At 41.4% G+C, this 19,396-nt stretch overlaps 1 protein-coding gene across 22 annotated transcripts in view; it reads left to right on the plus strand.

Annotated features, from left to right (window-relative positions):
* The window catches only part of SORBS1 (sorbin and SH3 domain containing 1), a 510,557-nt gene that overhangs the window by 276,930 nt on the left and 214,231 nt on the right, over positions 1 to 19,396 (plus strand). For 21 of the 22 annotated variants that reach the window (XM_033940055.1, XM_033940058.1, XM_033940056.1 and 18 more), the window contains 2 exons: positions 16,428 to 16,575; positions 19,133 to 19,162. In XM_033940055.1, the coding sequence (XP_033795946.1) occupies positions 16,428 to 16,575; positions 19,133 to 19,162 (178 nt within the window). The remainder of the gene's footprint in view (positions 1 to 16,427; positions 16,576 to 19,132; positions 19,163 to 19,396) is intronic. The other variant, XM_033940063.1, reaches the window with a different exon arrangement.

Raw genomic sequence — 19,396 nt, forward strand, 5'->3', positions numbered from 1 at the left:
GAGATTTAAAGGGCTTTGGGGCTATTGCCACGCAGCAGTCGCTAGCGCAGCTTTGTAGAAGAGGGGGAAAGACGCTAGCCGTTTTAGCGCATGCTAAAACAGCTAAAGCACCTTAGTAAAAGGACCCCTGAGTGAGCAAATTATAAAAAGTTCAGGGATAAAAAAGCTTAAAAAGGAAATTGTCTTTTAAGAAATTAATTTCAAATGTTTAAAATAAAGCAGACAGGAAATAAATAATTTTAAAAAATAGAAATAAATATAAAGCACAACAGTATTTATTAACAATAATGTGAGTTTAACACTTAACTTACATTAGTTCCACAAAGAAGATAATATAAGTTCTCCTAATAGAGATGAAGTATATTCCATTCTTTAAAAAAATCTACTTATAACAACTTGTCTTCTTAATCAGGCATTTGTATTCCTCTTGGCCCTTTCAAAGTCAAGGCAGATTGCAAAGTTAGAATTGCAATATTATAATAAAATCAAAGATAATATTAAAACATTGACTTTCTAATGTAATATACAATTTGTAATTGATCAAAACTTAATCAATCAATGAATTAAAAGCATTTTTAACCTGTAAATGCAGACTTGATAAACTTATACTATTAGCTCTGTGCAGAAAAATAAGACCTCTTTTCAGTTAGCATTTCATCTACTAGAAAGCTAGGATTCTGGTGTCCTAAAGAAAAGAATATACTTACAACTTTATTTTGAGTTCAGTTCCTATGGTGACTCATTCCAGAGAGATCCTGCATATCATTGTAAAGCTCTGATATGTGTTATTGTACACTTGCATTCTCTGAGTGAAGGAATTTTTAGCCCACAGTTACTCAGATTGTAGGTTTCTACACATCCCAGTAATTATAACTGCCTTCATTTCTCACATGCTAATCACACACAATTTCTATGCCATTCATACATTCATTAATTTATTAATTATATTTTTATTCCACATTATCCACTACTAGCTTAAAGTGGACTAGAATATTTTTTCACACTGAAAATTGATTTAAAATCATTAATAAAACAATATATATAATAAGCATTAATTTAATCTGAGATTTACTGGTCACATTTTAAGCCAGGAGTAGAGAAGGCAATATCCAATCAACATAAAACAATCAACACAGCCTTAAAATTTTCCAGATACTTGCATTTGCAAAAAAAAAAAAAGTAGATAAAATAACTCGGGAGGAGGGAACTGACAATAATGTAGTGAACTATTTTCAGCTATCTTCTCTTCAGGATAATGGCAAAGTATAACATTTGTTATTGCAAGAGTTTGATACGAGAGGTACAGCTGAGCAGCTCACAATAAAAAAAAAAATGCTCACCACCAAGAGGAGGAAAAGAAATTACAATCTTATTCAGGGAGAGAAAAGGAACAGGAGATTGTGCATTCTTTTATTTAGTTCCGCGGTTATGGAATAACCTGCCCATAGACTTGAGAAAAGAAAGAAGAATCCTATATAAATTTGAAAAGATGTTTAAAAGCACATCTTTTTTTTTTCAATTGGCTTTCCCAAATTAGAATGGAGTTAGGGACTGTGTGATCTGTGTTTATGTAATGGTTGATTTTGTAATGGAGAATTTTTAGCTGTCTATATAAATTATGGTTCATTGAGATTTGAGTGTTTTATTGTTTTGTCATTAGAATGGCTTTTATGGAGATGTAGTTTGTTATAATATTTATGAAGAAAAAATTTTTAAAAAACTTTTGTTCTTAATCTTTTTTTTTCTATTTTTAATGGAGTTCTTTTCTTGATGAATGTGATTTATGCATTGTAAACCGCTTGGATCCTTTTAGGCAGTTATGTGGTCTATAAAGTTTTTAATAAACATAGAAGCAAGAAAAGGTGGGAAGGAAAAGAAGGTAGAGGTAGAAAAGGATGGGTAAGGATACTTAAAATCTTGTTGTAGAGATAGTTAATGTAACTTGAACTGTGATCATTGCGCAATAATTCAGTGAAGATTGACAACATATAATTTCCTCCAGTTTTGGGGGTTACCTTTAGGGGGTTAAGTTAGTATGTGATTGTACTGTAATTGAAAGTGTTTTCCATTTATGCTGTCTTGAACTATTGTGAATGTTTTATTTTAACTGCTTAGTTATAGGCGGTCTAGAAATAAATAAATAAATAAATACTGCCAACAGGAGCCAAATAAATTTTAGAAAAAATACAGTATATGAGAAATAATTTTAATGTAAACTGAAATAATCATGTTTTGATGAATGTTTTAAATTTTAGGAAAGAAGGCCCAACTTAGATGTTCAGAGGGGAGGGACTTTCATAAGTGTGTCCCCAGACAGCAAAAGGCAAAATCCTTAGATACTTTTACAACAAGATGGATAGGGGAAGGATTAAGAAGAATGAATAGCACAAGAGGGGACCTATGAATTAAGAAGGGGGACTGAGGTCTAATGCTCTTTAAGAAGAGGGCTGGATAGTTGCAAAAAAAACATAAGATGAGGGCTGGAATTTTAAATGAGCTCAGCAGAAACCTAGTCAGTGCTCAGCGATAAGAAAAAGAGCGATGTGATTCATATGGCAAGTGTTATGGAGGATGTTTAACGGTTAAAGACTGGAGAAGGTGAAGTCTTTTGAGGGATATAAGAGGTAGCCCATTTTATAAAGAATTACAATAATCTAACATACAGTGACTAATGCCAGAATTAACCAGAGAATGAGGAAGGCCCATACCCCAATCAGAATGATTATGTTGGAGGTCAAAGAAGGAAGACTAACTAACGAGTTAGTTTGGGGTTTGGAATCAAACGTGACTCTCAGAAAGCAGTCTGATACCTGATATATTAAAGAATGGTTCTGAATAATAGGGGGGAAAGGGCTAGTAATTTAAGGGTTTGGACAATGGATAGATTCTTATATAGAAGAATTAAGAAATAATAGACAGTTATCATGAAGCCAGATGAACACAGCTCATAAGGAAAAGTTACCAGGGAAAATGTCAGCTGAAAAAGGAGGCATGGTAAATTAAAATTTGAAAATAACCGTGCAACAGTAAGGACCATCGCTAAAGTACTGAATTGGGAGTGGAAAAGGATGAAAAGTGTTGAACAAAGTTAGAGAAATGATGGAAACTTGTGGAATATGACACGAAGAAGGAAAGGTAAAAGAGTAAAAAGAAGCACCTGATACTTCAGTAAGGTATGAGCAAAATCAGAGATAAACTACCCAGTGGCGTACCTAGGGGGGGGGGCGGGGGGGGCGGGCCGCCCCGGGTACCAGCCCTAAGGGGGTGTTCCCGGCCTTGCCGTTCAGTCCCCCGCCACCCCCGAAGGACCGCTCGCCCCACTGACCTTCCTGCACCACCTGTGAAGCAGCCCGCAGCAGGATCGCGAAGTCAGCGTCAGCATCCCTGCGCTGCTTCCTGCGCCGCGATCCCGCCCCTCCTCTGACGTCAGAGGAGGGGCGGGACCTTGGCGCAGGAAGCAGCGCAGGGATCGCTGACGCTGACTTCGCGATCCTGCTGCGGCTGTTCATAGGTGGTGCGGGGAGGCCAGGGGGGCGAGCGGTCCTTCGGGGTGGGTCGGGGCATCAGGCCTTCAGGGTGGGGCGGGCGGGCAGGCAAGCAGGCTTTCAAGGGGGAGGGGGTGACAGGCAGGCAGGCAGGCCTTCAAGGGGGGCAGGCAGGCCTTCGGGGGGGTGTAGGCCTTTGGGGGGGTGCAGACCTTCAAGGGGGGGAACAGGCCTTCAAGGGGAGAAAGGCAGGCAGGCCTTCAAGGGGGGGGACAGGCCTACAAGGGGGGGGGGACAGGCCTACAAGGGGGGGGACAGGCCTACAAGGGGGGGGACAGGCCTACAAGGGGGGTGCAGGCCTTCAAGGGGGGGAAAGGCAGGCAGGCAGGCCTTAAAGGGGGGACAGGCCTACAAGGGGGGGACAGGCCTACAAGGGGGTGGGACAGGCCTTCAAGGGGGGGGACAGGCCTTCGGGGGGGGTGCAGACCTTCAAGGGAGTGCAGGCCTTCGGGGGGGGGGGTGCAGTCCTTCAAGGGGGTGCAGGCCTTCAAGGGGGGACAGGCCTACAAGGGGGGGGAGAAGCTACAAGGGGGTGGTACAAGCCTTCAAGTGGGGGACAGGCCTTCGGGGGGGGGGGTGCAGACCTTCAAGGGAGTGCAGGCCTTCGAGGGGGGTGGTGCAGGCCTTCAAGGGGGTGCAGGCCTTCAAGGGGGGACAGGCTTTCAAGGGGGGAAAGGCAGGCAGGCAGGCCTTCAAGGGGGGACAGGCCTACAAGGGGGGGGGAGAAGCTACAAGGGGGTGGGACAGGCCTTCAAGTGGGGGACAGGCCTTCGGGGGGGTGCAGGCCTTCGGGGGTGCAGACCTTCAAGGGGGGGACAGGCAGGCAGGCCTTCAAGGGGGGGACAGGCCTACAAGGGGAAGGGACAGGCCTTCAAGGGGGGTGCAGGCCTTCAAGGGGGGACAGGCAGACCTTTAAGGGGGGACAGGCCTTTGGGGGGGGACCATGATTTAGAAGTACACGGAGGGAAGGGGGTGTTCAAAGAGACATGCATATGCCAAACTTTGGGGGGGGGGAAGAAATAATGGGTCTGAAAATAGAGGAGAGGGAGAGAGATGATGGACCATGGGATTTAGGGAGGGAAGGAACAGAAAGGGAGAGAAATTGGACACAAGGGATGGTGTGGAGGAGGGATAGAGATACTGGATAGGAGGGTAATTAGGAAAAGAAACGGAGAGATGGTGGACTCTGGGATGGTGGGGAAGGAGGGAGAGATGCCGGATGAAAGGGTATTTAAGAAAAGGTGGATCTGTGGAGGGAGATGAAAAAAAGGAAAGATACCAGACTTCCTGGGAAGGGAAGGGAAATGGAAAGGGAGGACAGAGTTGGCAGATGGATGGTTAGCATGCAGAAAGAAGGAGACCCTGGCAAGCAAGTTATCAGAAGAAAACCAGAGCCTTGGACCAACAAGATTTGAAATATAACCAGACAACAAAAGGTAGAAAAATTAATTTTATTTTCTGTTTTGTGATTATAACATGTCAGATTTGAAATGTGTATCCTGCCAGAGCTGGTGTTGGACTGCAAACGTGAGCTAGGATTTAACAGAAAGAGGAAAAGTCCTTTTTGTTTCTTTATTTTATTTACACCACAGCGCCAGTGTGGTTAGGAGAAGCCAAAGGGGGTGAAAAAGCTATAAAACCCACCAGGAGTTTTGAAAAAAATCACCCAACTGGGCAGGAAAATCGAATTGAAAAACCAATTCAATAGGGCTGAATCGAATCAAAAATTTTTTTTCCTGTATCTGGCAGCATTAGTTTGCGCTACTGTCTTAGACTTTAGGACCTGGGATTGGGGAGAGATGGCATCCTCAGTACTTTATAATGCAAGTGAAACGAGGATTTGGTCAGACTTTTGAAGGGTCTGCAGAAAAAAAATATTGTATAGGCCGGGGACATGAGACAGCAGGAAATGGGAACTTTTCTTCCTTCTATTTTTGTGAATGGAAAGGCTGAGGATGTCAGAGAGGTCAGTTAAAATATGTGCTTTATAAGAAAATATAATAATGTGTTTTATAAAGTTTATAGCATAACTGGCCTACCCAGTGAGGTGTTCCTAGTGGTGATGGTGGCAACGTGTCAATGTGTTGAGAGGAAGAGGTGGTCTGGGAAATTCTGCTGAGCAAACTCCGGGCCCATTTCCACCCCCCAGTTAGTCCACTCCACTCAACTGATTCACACACTGAGTGGGTCTTTGGGTGTTGTTTTGGGATCTCTTCCAGTGGTTTATCTCCTTCTGGTCCAAGGAAGGAAACTTTGTTATCCTTAGCATTGACCTACAGAATATGTTTGTAACAGCGCTGCTTGTGTGGCATTAGGCTATGTAGTGATCGAAAGAAAAAAACAGACCTTTGCACATTTTTGCACTATATGGTGGGTGTATCAGGAGATTCACATTTCCTGCACAGCTAAGTCCATGTGAAGTTACCTTGTGCTGTATTTGACATCTAGCAAGGTCTCTGTTTGAAAGGAAAGATCTAAACTTAAAAATGAAGTGGCCAGAAGTTATGGTAAAAGCAGATAGTGTAGCTGGTTTTAAGAAAGATTTGGACAAATTCCTGGAGGAAAAGTCCATAATCTGTTATTAAGACATGGGGGAAGTGTCTGCTTGCCCTGGATCGGTAGCATGGAATGTTGCTACTCTTTGGGTTTTGACCAGGTATTAGTGTCCTGGATTGGCTACCATGAGAATGGGCTACTGGGCATGATGGACCATTGGTCTGACCCAGTTAGGCTATTCTTATGTTATGTTCTCATCTGTAGGGGCCTTTGTTTTCACTTCTTATTTTAATGTATTTTTTTTCTGGGAACTTATCAGTGTTTTTTATAATGGGAACAAAAATGGAAGAGAATTAATGTGTGTGGAATGGGGGGTAACTAATTTCTTCAGCTAAATAATTCAATCCACTTCAAACAGACATAGGAGAACTTGTGCACCATTCACACACCCTCCAACCAAAAACGTCAAAAGAAAAAAACTGTTCGACAACCTCCTAGCCATTCGAGCTGCAACACTCGACCCCCCAACTCTACAACCAATTGATATCAACCACAGACTGCAAAACCTTCAAAAAGAAATAAAAACCCTTCTATTCAAAAAACACATAAAACCGAACTAACACAATCAGAACTGTCCCAAGCATCACCTGCAACTACTCCATATGTACTTCTAATGTCATGACAATTTAGACATAATTTATGTTATGTTATGTTTGGAATAATGGTTACATATATGAGGTTCAATAAAAGAAAATTTTCACTGCCTGTTTCTATTCTGACCATTTATTCCATTTCATGGTTATTGCAAAAAAAAAAAAAAAAAAAAATTTTTTTACATGGGGGGGGGGGGGGGTGTCAAAAAATGATGGGCCCCGGGTGCCACATACCCTAGGTACGCCACTGAAACTACCTAAAACCCCCAGGTTATAGAGGTGATAGGAGAAGCAAATACCATGGTCAGTCTTGTTGAATGGTTAAAAGGGATCAAGTGGTGCAAGCACAACAGAATTAAGGTGGTTGAGAGGACACTGATTTCATAATATAAAGCTTTAAGTAGAATTTCTATCCTGTGACCTTGCTGAAAACCTGCATGGCATAGATGGAATGCTAAAGTTTTACCTAAAATGGAGAGAGTGATCATGTACAATTTGCTCCTAGTTTAGACAAAAATGAAGATTAGATGTAGGTCTAAAGTTTGCAGGGATCCAGAAGTGACTTTTCAGAATTAGAGGGGCATATAGTCCTTTGTTAGAGTAGTCTGAAGATAAAAATCGAAGAAGAATGAGATGAGCATATTTGCAAGCAAGCATGGCAGGTCAAGGGTCTAGAAGGGAAGAGGAAGTATTCAAAGTGAAAATGAATTTTGTGAGTGCAGATAAATTGAGAGGATAGAAAGGCTGCCAGTTGACACAAGACAGTCCTGAAGAGGAAAGGAGTTAAGGGGAAGAGGAGAAATAGGCAGATAGGAAGGGAAGAAGAGGAGGAGGAGAAGGCATGGGGACGCCAGTGGTTCTGAAGAAAGAGGACAAGTTTAGGGTTGAAAATAGTGATTGAAAGGCAGCATGAGAGAGTTGGGAGGAAGGGTCTGTGGTTGGCAGTCAGGAAAGAGTGATGAAATGGAGTCAAGAATTTGAAAGATGTTATGGAGTTATTGATAGAAACAGTAATGATGTCAGTAACGTAAGCAATTCAAATTAGCAGTAGTTTCAATAAAATTTTGAGTAATAGAATTCAATCGGTATATAAACATTAAATACTCAGGAAGTATAGCTTATCTGATTTTTCAGATCTCGCCGATGGCACTCAATCAACTTTCATTACACTAACGATTTGCACATCTAGGGTCTTTTTTACAAAGCCGCAGTAGCGGCTGCCACGCAGCAACAGCCCCGAAGCCCATAGAGATTTAAAGGGCTTCGGGGCTGTTGCTGCACGGCTTTGTAAAAGAGGCCCCAAATCTTCACTGAGCCACTTTTCTATTGCAATTCTTCTGTATCTCAAATATCAAACTATTTTACACTTTGAAATGCATGGGTGCACATGTGTGCAAAGATGTAAATAACTAGCTTAAAACACTATTTTATAAATACCCACTTAACTTACAAAGTAGGTATTTGCAAGAGGAGGAGCATGGATGGTTCATAGACCTGTTTTCCAATTACATGGGTAACTTGTATAATACTTTAACTTAACATGCATCTCGTTGCATCTACTGTAGGGGTTTGCATTTAACACCAGCTCTGTGGTTCCTGAATGTTAGCCATTCTGATACCAGGATATGCTTCTTTTCTGTAACAGAACCTTGGTGCTCAGGTTCTGTTGTAGAATAGGCTTCTACCATGTGGTTTTGGGGCACCTAAACGAAGGAATTCAATTATAGAATTGCCTCACTTTCATATCTCGGAAAATTAGTGGAGGGAAGTGATTTAGCAAGTCAAAATCGGGAACAGTCAGCTGAGATTACAGGATTTTGAATTATTATTAAAGGTTTTAGATTTTAGACGCTGGCAGAATTCTTAAGGAGAAAAAGTGATAAGCAAGGATCGACTACCCTAGGCAAAGTTACAGTGCACTTATCATAATGTATTGCTTTTTTTTTTTTTTCAGAGTCAGAAATACACACAACACTAACCAGCAGTAGATATAGCAGCGAGATTACGGTAAAACTCAACAACATGTCACTTAAAGGATATTGTCTTCTATCTGCAGGAAATCAGTGCATGGAAAAACAGAGGACTTAACCATACACTGGATACCAGCTACTTTGAGTACATAGAGAAAAAGATATTGGCGGTTAGGAATGCTTTTTCCAAACTTAATTTATATGTACGATATGGTACAGGTCCAAGAGCCGATATTCCTCTCTTAAAAAAAAGAGTGGAAATCTTCCAGTGTCATGGATTACAGATGACTGAACAGCCTTACACTAATGAATGTTCGTCCAGTACCTCATGTAAAGGAACCATTTGCCCTGCTTGCAGGATTAAAGTGGTCCTCTGTATTGGATCTGGAACTGGATATTATCTGGAGGGGGGGGGGGGTTAGAAGAATGTTCCAAATCTGTTTTCTTTACTTTCTCAGGAAATTGGTAGTTTGGGATAATGGCACAATGATTATCTAGTTCCCTCACAATATTTCAGTGGATGGTAATGAAAGTTAAGAGTGAGCAGAAACTGATTGAAGCAGTAGTCTTCTGGTAATTCCTGATCATAGTTTTCCCCTGTAGCAGAAAAGAAATTAACATTTATTGAAATTTCTCCCAAGATTGGCTGGCCATGATTTATATATATATGACCCAGTTCAGCAGGACCTAAACTGTTATCAGTGCCCAAGTGTGACCTACATGTTTTTGATACAGTTTGTGCAATAATCCTGGTGCTTGTTTTGTTCTGGATTACCCCTGTCGTTTCTCCCTCTCACTTCTCTGCAACTCATGTAGCTCCTGGTACCACATCTTCCCTCCTGCACAGCTCTCTGATCTTTTCAAACTAGGTAGAAGCATCGGGCAGTTCAAACAGAAGATCAGCGAAGCACAAGAAATGGGGAGGTGTGGCACCAGCAACTAAAGGAGCTAATTGATAGCTGGGGAACTGAGGCAAAATAAAATAGTGGAGCGAACTGGGAGAAGTGTGAAATCTTGTGGATTGGGAAGGGGTTGCCTGAGGAAGGAGAGGTAGAAAAGAATTTGACTGATAGAGAAGGATGTAGAAGGAGGACGATAGGGATGCCTATTTAAATATTTCCAGTTTGATTTGTTTTGTGATGATAGTTTATTAAGCTACTCTGTACATGCTATTTATTCAAGGATTGTATCTGTAAAACATTTTGCTTGAGAGAAGCAGTATAACAAATTCAAATAAACTTAACTAATGGGGGAGGAGGAAGGAAAGGAGATGCACTCCAGCCATCCTGCAGTTTAAACCAGTGGTCCCCAACCCTGTTCTGGAGGACCACTAGGCCAATTGGGTTTTCAGGCTAGCCCTAATGAATATGCATAGAGCAGATTTGTATGCCTGTCACTTCCATTATATGCAAATCTCTCTAATGCCTGGTGGTCCTCCAGGACAGGGTTGGGAACCACTGGTTTAAACCATGTGGACCACTGAAGTCTATTGGGAAAGTAGCCTAGTTCTGTCCAGTTTTGAGCATGTCTCCATCGATACAGAATATCTGCAGAGCTTAAGTTGAAAGGTTTAGGTTGTGGTTCTCTCCTATTTGGTATAGTCTGAATGTGAGGAACTGTCAAATGCGATTGGAATGCAGACTGGGGTTCTTGTCTAAAGGGTATAAGTGACTCATGGTCTTAAGTCTAATATTAAAAGTATTGGATTAATAATAATAATAATAATAATTTTATTCTTATATACCGCCCTACCCTTCGAGTTCTAGGCGGTTCACAATAATTACATTAGGATCCGCATTGACATGCCGATTTACAATAGTTTATTAGATTAACAACAAATTTAGCCGAACTTGGCTGATGAAGAAGGGAGTAGGTAGAAGAGAGGGAAGAAAGTGTTAGGAGGGGGGGAGAGGGCCGCGAGTGGTTCCCTGAGATGCACTCCAGATGTTACGCAATTCTGCGTGAGGATCATTAAGTAGAGAGGTTGAATGTTTTGGTATTATCAGTAGATGGCAGCACCACAGGGCTATAAAATAGAAAGAAGCTTTGTGAAGCGCTGCTGTTTCTTCCTTCTCTCCTAAAGGGTAGAGTGAAGGGGAAGTGAAGTGGCTGCCAGAGGTACATTCCTGTGCGCCTAGGAGAGAGGAAAAGGGCAACACAGAGAAGTCCCAAAGGAATGTTCCATAAAGAGGTAGAGACCTGAGATTTAAAGCGATAACCCCTGGTGTTTTCCATCAAGTGATGTTGTGGAGATGGTTGGTGGTGGATTATTTTCCCTGATATGACTGAGCTTAAGAGTGAGAGAGAAACTGCACAAGACAAGACCTTGGAAGTGCTGGATAGAGAAAGAACCTTATAACTGCCTTCTCAGGTTGTGAATAAATGAAGAAATATATCACCTGCTAAGGAGGAAAAACCTTGGGATATGAAGGTTTATCACTGTGAATAGCTTGTTATGGACATAAATGGAAGTAACCATTTGAACCTGTTTATACCGTAAGTAAAGTTTGTTTTTCTGTGGGAGCCATACAAACGTTATACAGCTTCATTGTTTTGGAAACTGTAGAGATACTGGAAGGTCTAAAGAAGAATTCTGTTCCCTCAAGGAAGAATATCTGGAAATGAGTGTTAGTGTGGCCTGGATAGCCAGGAGCAATTTAAGTTAATGATGGGCCCCAGGCTTCAAGTTTCAAGTTTATTAAAATTTTGATATAAACGCAGTATCAAATATATTCAATGCGTATAACAATAATAAATTGAGGGGACAAATAAAACCATTTAAAACAATGAACATACAATCATATCCATAATTAATTAATGATACATAAGGAAGGGAGGATAAACTACAATTGTTAAAAAAAAAAAAAAAAAAAAAGGATTTTGAAAAACATTTAGGGAAGGACAACATCTGACGGGTTAATAGAAATTTTAAGATAAGACTTGGTCTAAAAAGAAAATTATCTAATCTAAGACTCATATGCATCCTTGAATAGGTAACTTTTTAGTTTGCTTTTAAATTTATCTAAAGAGCTTTCAGCGCGTAAATAGATTGGTAGCTTGTTCCAAAGCTGGGGTTCCAAGATAGAAAAGATTGTAGTTCTTCTGGTGCCTATTACTTTCAATGACGGAATGGTCAGTAAATGCTTCTCTCACACCTCCTGTTCATCTGTGCTTGTTGTCTTCTAGCCATCAGACCACTTTTTCTCTGGCTGAGTCTTCTCTGCCTGTTCTCCCTCCCGAGATACTAGCCTACAACTGTAGGGTCAAAGGGTCCAGGGCTGCACCACCCAACTTCAGCCAAAGTAATTGGTCACTGTTCCGTCTCAAGAGTAGACAGAGGGACGTGATCCTTCCCCCTGTGGCATGGATTGGTCATAGCTCTTAGAGAGTTAGGAAAGGGAATAGGTTCTGGGTTTTTGTTATGTTCACTGCATCCATAGTGTTGGAATCTGAGACTAAGGACAAAAAAGTAGCTGGAAGCTTGAAAAGGAGGAGAACCTTCCCCCCCCCAGATGTCTGGTAACCCCAGTTTAGTTGGACTTTCAGGAAAAATATCTCTGAAAGAAAAAAAAATGAGGCTGTTGAGGGACCTGTTGTCCTTCTAAAAATATAAACCTTGAAGGAGCAGGCTAATTGAGTTTGATCTTGGCAATAGCTTGATAAATATAAATTTCAAGAGGGAAGAGGAGGGATATGACATCAGGAGTGGGGGTTACTTCTTAAAAGCAGATGATGATAATTTTTACTAGCTGTTGTAGAGGAAGTATTTAAGGGCTGTGATATGCATCTTGAAATAAGAACGTTTTTAGTTTTATCTTGAATTTGTCGAGGAAATTTTCAAGGCGGAGTTGAGGTGGCATAGCGTTCCATAAAGTTGGAGTGACTACGGAGAAGTTAGTTTTCCTGTTGTAGTAGAATTCTTTGATGGAAGGGATGGTCAATAGATTCTGGTCTGCTGATCTAAGGGTCCGAGAAGGGCAAAGAGGAATGATTTTACTTTTCTATAATACTTAAGGTTGTAACTGGTGTGAAAAATGATTTCTCATTTCATATTTTGTTTTGATGGATGTACTTATAATTTGTACAACTAGCAATTTATTAAGGTCAAAACGTCCAAAATAATTAATAAATATATGAAAAATACGTGTTTGTAAAATTCAGTTATTAGCAGGGAAACATCCAGGCCATGTATACCAAAAACAAAGCTGACAACACATAAACCAAAAATTGAAACGGAGAAAAAATAAACCTCAATTGAGGGAGGTTGGGACTACACAAGTGCCCAGCCCTCCACACATCATCACGGGTTTATAAAAAAACTCCGCAAACATATATATGAGTCACTGCTTCACTCTTTTTCATACATACAAAATCATATTTAGGTCACTTTTTTGAGTCATATTTAGGTCACTAATTGAGTTAAGTTTGGGATTCTGGCCTGTATTGCTATATACTGACGCTTATACATAAAAAAGACTTTGAAAAAAAGTGACCTAAATATGATTTTGTATGTATGAAAACGAGTGAAGCAGTGACTCATATATATGTTTGCGGAGTTTTTTTATAAACCCGTGATGATGTGTGGAGGGCTGGGCACTTGTGTAGTCCCAACCTCCCTCAATTGAGGTTTATTTTTTCTCCGTTTCAATTTTTGGTTTATGTGTTGTCAGCTTTGTTTTTGGTATACATGGCCTGGATGTTTCCCTGCTAATAACTGGATTTTACAAACACGTATTTTTCATATATGTACTTATAATTTACCATGTTTGAATGAAAAGATAAAAGAATATTCTCCCACTGCTCCTTATGCTGGTTTGTATACCTTTGCAGATGGCTACTCATCTCAACTTTATTTGTTGCCCAATTAAGAAGTCAACCAAGTGCATCTGGACTAGGCTCAAAGCAAATTTTCTAGCTTTCTTTGCCCTGGAAGTTACTTGAATCAGAAGCTAGCAGTTTGGCTCTGTATGGAGCAAGAGAGAATGCAGTGTGGGTAGAGAACTGCTGGATGTTTAAAGAATTGTGCTTTTCCTATCTGTCTATGCTGTGGGCAGATTTCGCTATTACTTCCAAGGTCTGCCTGAAAATTATTAGAGAATGACACAGGGACAAATTTGTCCCTGTAGAAACTCGGTTTTTCCGTTCCATCCCCATGAGTTTTGTCTCTGTCCCTGCCCCATTTCTGTAAGCTCTGCTTTAACCACCCAAGCTTCAAACACTTATGATTTTAAAGTGTTTGAGGCTTTTGCAGATGAGGATGGAGCTTGCAGGAATGGGGCAGGGACAGGAAAAGAACTTGAGGGGTAAATGAGTTCCTGCGGGGACGGGAAAAATTTGTCCCTGTGTCATTCTCTAAATTAGATCTCCCATGCTGAGGAGAGAATAGACATAGAACCAGACTCTCAGATCTTGAGTAGAATTTATTAAAAATATCTATTTGGAGTCAAATGTTAAGTCTGTCTGGTGATGGTGAAAATAGGGCCCAGTGTTGTGACTGAGTTTTAGTAAAATAATACATCCCAATTCTGTACTTCACCTGTTAATGAAGGAGCTACATAGTCATGTTGAGGTTTTGAATTTTAGAAGAGAACTGATGGCTGATAATTGTGACAGCTGGTTAAATGATCCCTAAAACATGCCCATATTTGATATCCTGAGTAATAATTTGTACCAGTCATCTGGTATCCTAGATCAGTGGTTCCCAACCCTGTCCTGGAGGAACACCAGGCCAATCGGGTTTTCAGGCTAGCCCTAATGAATATGCATGAAGCAAATTTGCATGCCTATCACTTCTATCATATGCAAATCTCTCTCATGCATATTCATTAGGGCTAGCCTGAAAACCCGATTGGCCTGGTGTTCCTCCAGGACAGGGTTGGGAATCACTGTCCTAGATGTTCCCACAGAAGTAATAAAATAAGTGAATCAGTTGTTCCCTATGGAATTACTGCATTTGTTACTTTCAGCATGAGACATGCCCTGTGATTGATGGGCCTAGTCATGTGTGTGTTATTCTGAAAAATAACAGATCTCTAAGCGGCAGTGCTGTGTATTATCATCAGGAGGACCTAGGTGTGGTTCTTGAGCCCTCACCTTAATTGTTTCTTTAGAAAGGGGGTATATCAAATTCAGTAACTATAAACCTAAACATCTGTTCCTTGGGTTAGCTAGCAGAGAGTGTGCTGTGAAGGGAGCACTTAGTCCTTGGGAGCAGGGGAGTTTGTCATCCTACAACAGTACCACTTAGTAGCCAGTGGCTAGACCCCAGGTGCATGCATACCGACTTCTGGAGGGCACTGAAGTCTGTGGTTCCTGGCCAAGGATTAACACTACAGTCTGGATTAGATGGGGTGGAGGAGTTTTTAATACAGGGTAAAGCCCCCCAAGTGGTTGCATAGCAGCTAATGGCCTATCTCCTGGGTATATGCTCCTGGTTTGAAGCATGGTTTTGGAAAAGAGGGAGGAGCTTCTTTAAAAAAAAAAAATCTGTTTTTGCTGGTATTTAGTTCACCTGTCTTTCATGTAGTGTGTGTTTGTTTTTGATACTGTGTTGTCAAGTGTCCCCGAGACTATAGAACAGAATTAATTTTAATTTTCCAAGGGAAGCAAGTGATGTTAATGCTTTCTCTCAGCTGCATGAGTTCTGCATGTCTGCACTTGCTTTCACAAACTGACCTCTCTTTGGAAGCTGTGCCCTGTCCCTATTATGAGATACAGGTGGAATGTGAAAAAAAAAACCCCAGCTACAAGCTCTTTTTTGGTACTAGATGTTTCCCACCTCTACCCTAGCGTTACCTGCAGTATACATGCAAGCTTGGCTCTAAATTTTTAGGTTTTTTTTTAGTGGTATCCCAAAGCTTTTTCTGTTGCCCAGGATACGCAATCCTGAGTGTCTTGCATGACATCCTGGAGCTTATCTTGTCAGACAGTAGACCTGAATTTGCCCATGCTGATACAAAGAAACTGTTACCCTGCAGAGCAAGCCTACCTCTTCAGAAACCCAAATTGCCATGTTACTACTATTACTACTATTTATTATTTCTATACTGCTGGAAGGCGTATGCAACGCTGTACATTTTAACATTCAGTAGACGGTCCCTGCTTAGAAGAGCTTATAATCTAATTTGGACAGACAGACAGGACATCTCGGGGTTGAGGAGTTTCTGGCAAAAGTAATGATACAATGGGTATAGGTATCTGACTATGAGTGGGAGTTGAATTGAAAGCAGCTTTGAAAAAGTGGGCTTTTAGCTTGGATTTAAATACCACTAGAGATGGAGCAAGATGTATTGACTCAGGCTGCCTGTTCAGCTATACTGCATGGCAAGAAAGAAGGGACGGAGTCTGGAGTTGGCGATGGAGGAGAAGGATACAGATAGGAGGGACTTACAGAGTTCATGGGGTGGGGGGGGGAGCATATGGCAAGATAAGTGAGGAAAGATATTGAGGGGCTTCAGAGTGAATGCACTTTGTAAGACAGTAAGGGGAGTTTGAAATGTATTTGGAAACGGATGGGGAGCCAGTGAAGTGGTAAAGTGAGCTTTTTAAAAATTTGATTGTTACCTATGTTTGTAGTCTGAAAGCTCCAATTCTCCCCTGAACATTACATCCAGCTAAGAGTAAGTGTCTGTAGAGAGAATATGTAGTACACTAATTGTCTATGTATTGCTTTTGGCTGTAATATGTTGTTCTTGGAGTTGTTGGGGGTTTTTTTTTTAATCCTTTGTTGGGTATACAGGTGAATGACATGTTTATTCTTACAGAATGTCTATCCTGTGCCAAATGAAACCTCTTCTGCCAGCCTTAGGACCGATTCTTCGCACTCCTTCACATCAATAGGCAAAACCAGCTCGGTCTACCCTTCTACAACTATTGTCAACCCCACCATCGTTCTGCTACAGCACAATCGAGGTAAGCACCTGAATCTACTGCTGTGTGGCACAATTTTACAAAGAGTATATTTGGATAGAAGGAAAAAATAATCTGAAGAAAGAGCATCCCGAGCTGTAACTTTTATGCAAGCATTAACATTGATTAGAAGGGGAGAACCAAATGTTCTTCTGGAAATGATAGGGATGGGTGCTATATATGGAGGGCTAGGCGGTCATTCAGTTTGCTTCTCGTAAAGTGTTTTATTATGTAAATGAATTTGCATGAATCTGTTCCTATTTTGAGCAGTGGTTCAGTTATGTGAAGTTAATTTAAATGAACCCTGTCACAGACATGAGTAGTAGCGGAGCCATTGGGGGGGTGCATGTTTCTGGGTAAAGAAAGAAGGGCATGTCTGCAGCGAGTTGTGAGAAGGGACGTGCGAGTTTCCAAAAGACTATGGGATAATACTGAGTATGGGGAGATGGGTGCAGTTCCAATGGATGGGACAGAAGTCACTGTGTGCAGAGGTTAAAAAATCATGCATATTGTGGGTAGAGGAAAAAGGCAAAAAGTATACACATAACTCTCCCACACACATTTCTGTCCCGCCCCCTTCAAACAGGGGGCGGGACAGAAATATGTGCTTTCAGAAGACAATTTTCAAACTCTGCAATGACATTTTTTGCTCAAATTATCAGTTAAGTTATGTGTATACTTTTTGCTACTAGAAACACACACTTCCCTTCCCATTTTCTCCGAGTATAACCTTCTCACAAACTCGCTGCAGACGTGCCCTTGTTTCTCTACACATGTCTGTGGGAGAGTTCATTCAAATTTATTGCACATGATAGTGCCACTGCTCAAAATAGGAACAGACCCTGGTACCTGCTTTACATGAAGATGCTGTTTTGTTTTTTTTTCCCATGGGAATGTGTAGAGCTGAAAATGCAAGCAGTGTGTCTTAGGGCTCCTTTTACGAAGCCGCATTAGCGGCTTTATCACACGCACATTTTAGAGCGCGCGCTAGCTGAAAAATTACCGCCTGCTCAAGAGGAGGCGGTAGTGGCTAGCGCGGCCGGCAAATTAGCGCGCATTATTACGTGCGTTAAACCGCTAATGCGGCTTTGTAAAAGGAGCCCTTAGTTTTAGCCTCATTTAGAGGTTAAAAAAATGTTCTGGGACAGCACACACACGTAGCTGCACCAATGAGTGATTGTCAGCCAGGTTGTACAAACAAATGACTTTGAACATTGTCTTTCCAGTGCATATGGATAGAAGATCTCAGGAAGAGGCAGAAAGACAAACATGTTTCCATACAGCAGAGAAATTAGTGTGTAGAGAGGAGGCCATGCTTTGATTAGAAACGGACAGAAGGATGCATTTGCAAAGGGTAGTTGCAGGAGAGTGGGCATGCGGTAAGCTTAAATAAAAAGATATGTTTGCCAAAAGGTATGGGGAGAATCACGGACTCACCTTAGTTACTCTTGCATTGAGTAAGGGCAGAAACTCACCATGTAGTGAGCATGGAAGGAACGTGTATGCAGAGAAGAGACCAAGCTGAAGTAATTATGGAGGGCACATTTGCACTGATTATGGGGAGAAACAGCTCAGAGTAGGCACAGCCAGAAAAACCGGCTTTTCCAGCAGGTATGAAAAAAGGGCACACATAGTAATTAGGCACCAGCACTAGATATGAAAAGAGAAGAGCATGATTGCAGTGTGTATGAAGAGAAGGATGCACTTACAGCAGTGCAAGCAGAAAGATGCACTGGCAATAGACATGCTTGCACAAGGTATGGAGAGAAGGCAGCGGACAGGTGCTAGAGTTGTGCTTGGCTTGGGTAGGCGAAGATGGGCACAGCAGCAATGGAGGAAGATATATTTGCATTGGATGTGAGCTGCAGTGGGTACACGAATGGGGCAAGATTTCTGGGAGGGGAGGGGAGGGAACGGAACAGGTACAGTGAGCTTGCAGGGAGATGCTCTCTTGTACTGGTTATGAGTAGAAAGACTTCCTTGCTGAAGTAGGGGTAGAAGTATACAGTTCCAGAAAATATGGGGAGCCAGTCTACTTGGCAATACATGTGGTTAGAAAAAAATGCAGTAGTATTATGTGTTTGCGATGGATATGAAGAATGTGGTGAAAGTGGGTAGGAAGATAAAAACATACTTGGTATTGATTTATATCTTATTTATATTCTTTAGTGAGTATGTTGAGAAGGATATGTTTACTGACTCACTGAAAGGGCACATTTGCAGTGGTCACTGGAACACAGGAGGAGGGGGGCTTTTGTAAGCAGTATGGGTAGAAGTGTAAGATCCCACGTACAGTTGTTTCTAGTGACAGTGAGGAGATGGCTATACAGGGGAAAGAGTTAACGAGAGAAGGCATCAACATCTGGCTGAAATTTGCTCCTTCAGAAGTGTATTGCTGCTTTTGTCTGCTGCTTCTCCAGTGTTCACCACAGCAGGGTTTCCAGGGCTTGTGCAATGAAGACTCCTTGCCTGGCCATATGCTACGTGAAATGCCACTGCTCACCTATCTCACACAGTTTTTCATTTTTTTTTATTTTTTATTTTGCCTTCTTTACCACAGAACAGCAAAAAAGGCTCCATAGCCTGGCAGGTATGACCTGAAGAGACGCTTATAGCTTTCACCTTTGCTGCTGGCAACTGCTTTTGTATTTTTATATTGATTTGTGCCCTACCCTGACAGCATCGGGAACAAGAGATGAAAAAAAGACTGAAACTAGAGAAAAAGAGAGCTTGGGGAGGAGGCGAGGGAGAGGAAGAATGAGCGAGAGAAAGAAAGGAATCATTTGGGAGAAAAGAAGCAAAAAATAACAGAGTACGTAGGAAA

Source organism: Geotrypetes seraphini, chromosome 4, assembly GCF_902459505.1.
Source record: "Geotrypetes seraphini chromosome 4, aGeoSer1.1, whole genome shotgun sequence".
In the NCBI taxonomy this organism is placed as follows: Eukaryota; Metazoa; Chordata; class Amphibia; order Gymnophiona; family Dermophiidae; genus Geotrypetes; species Geotrypetes seraphini.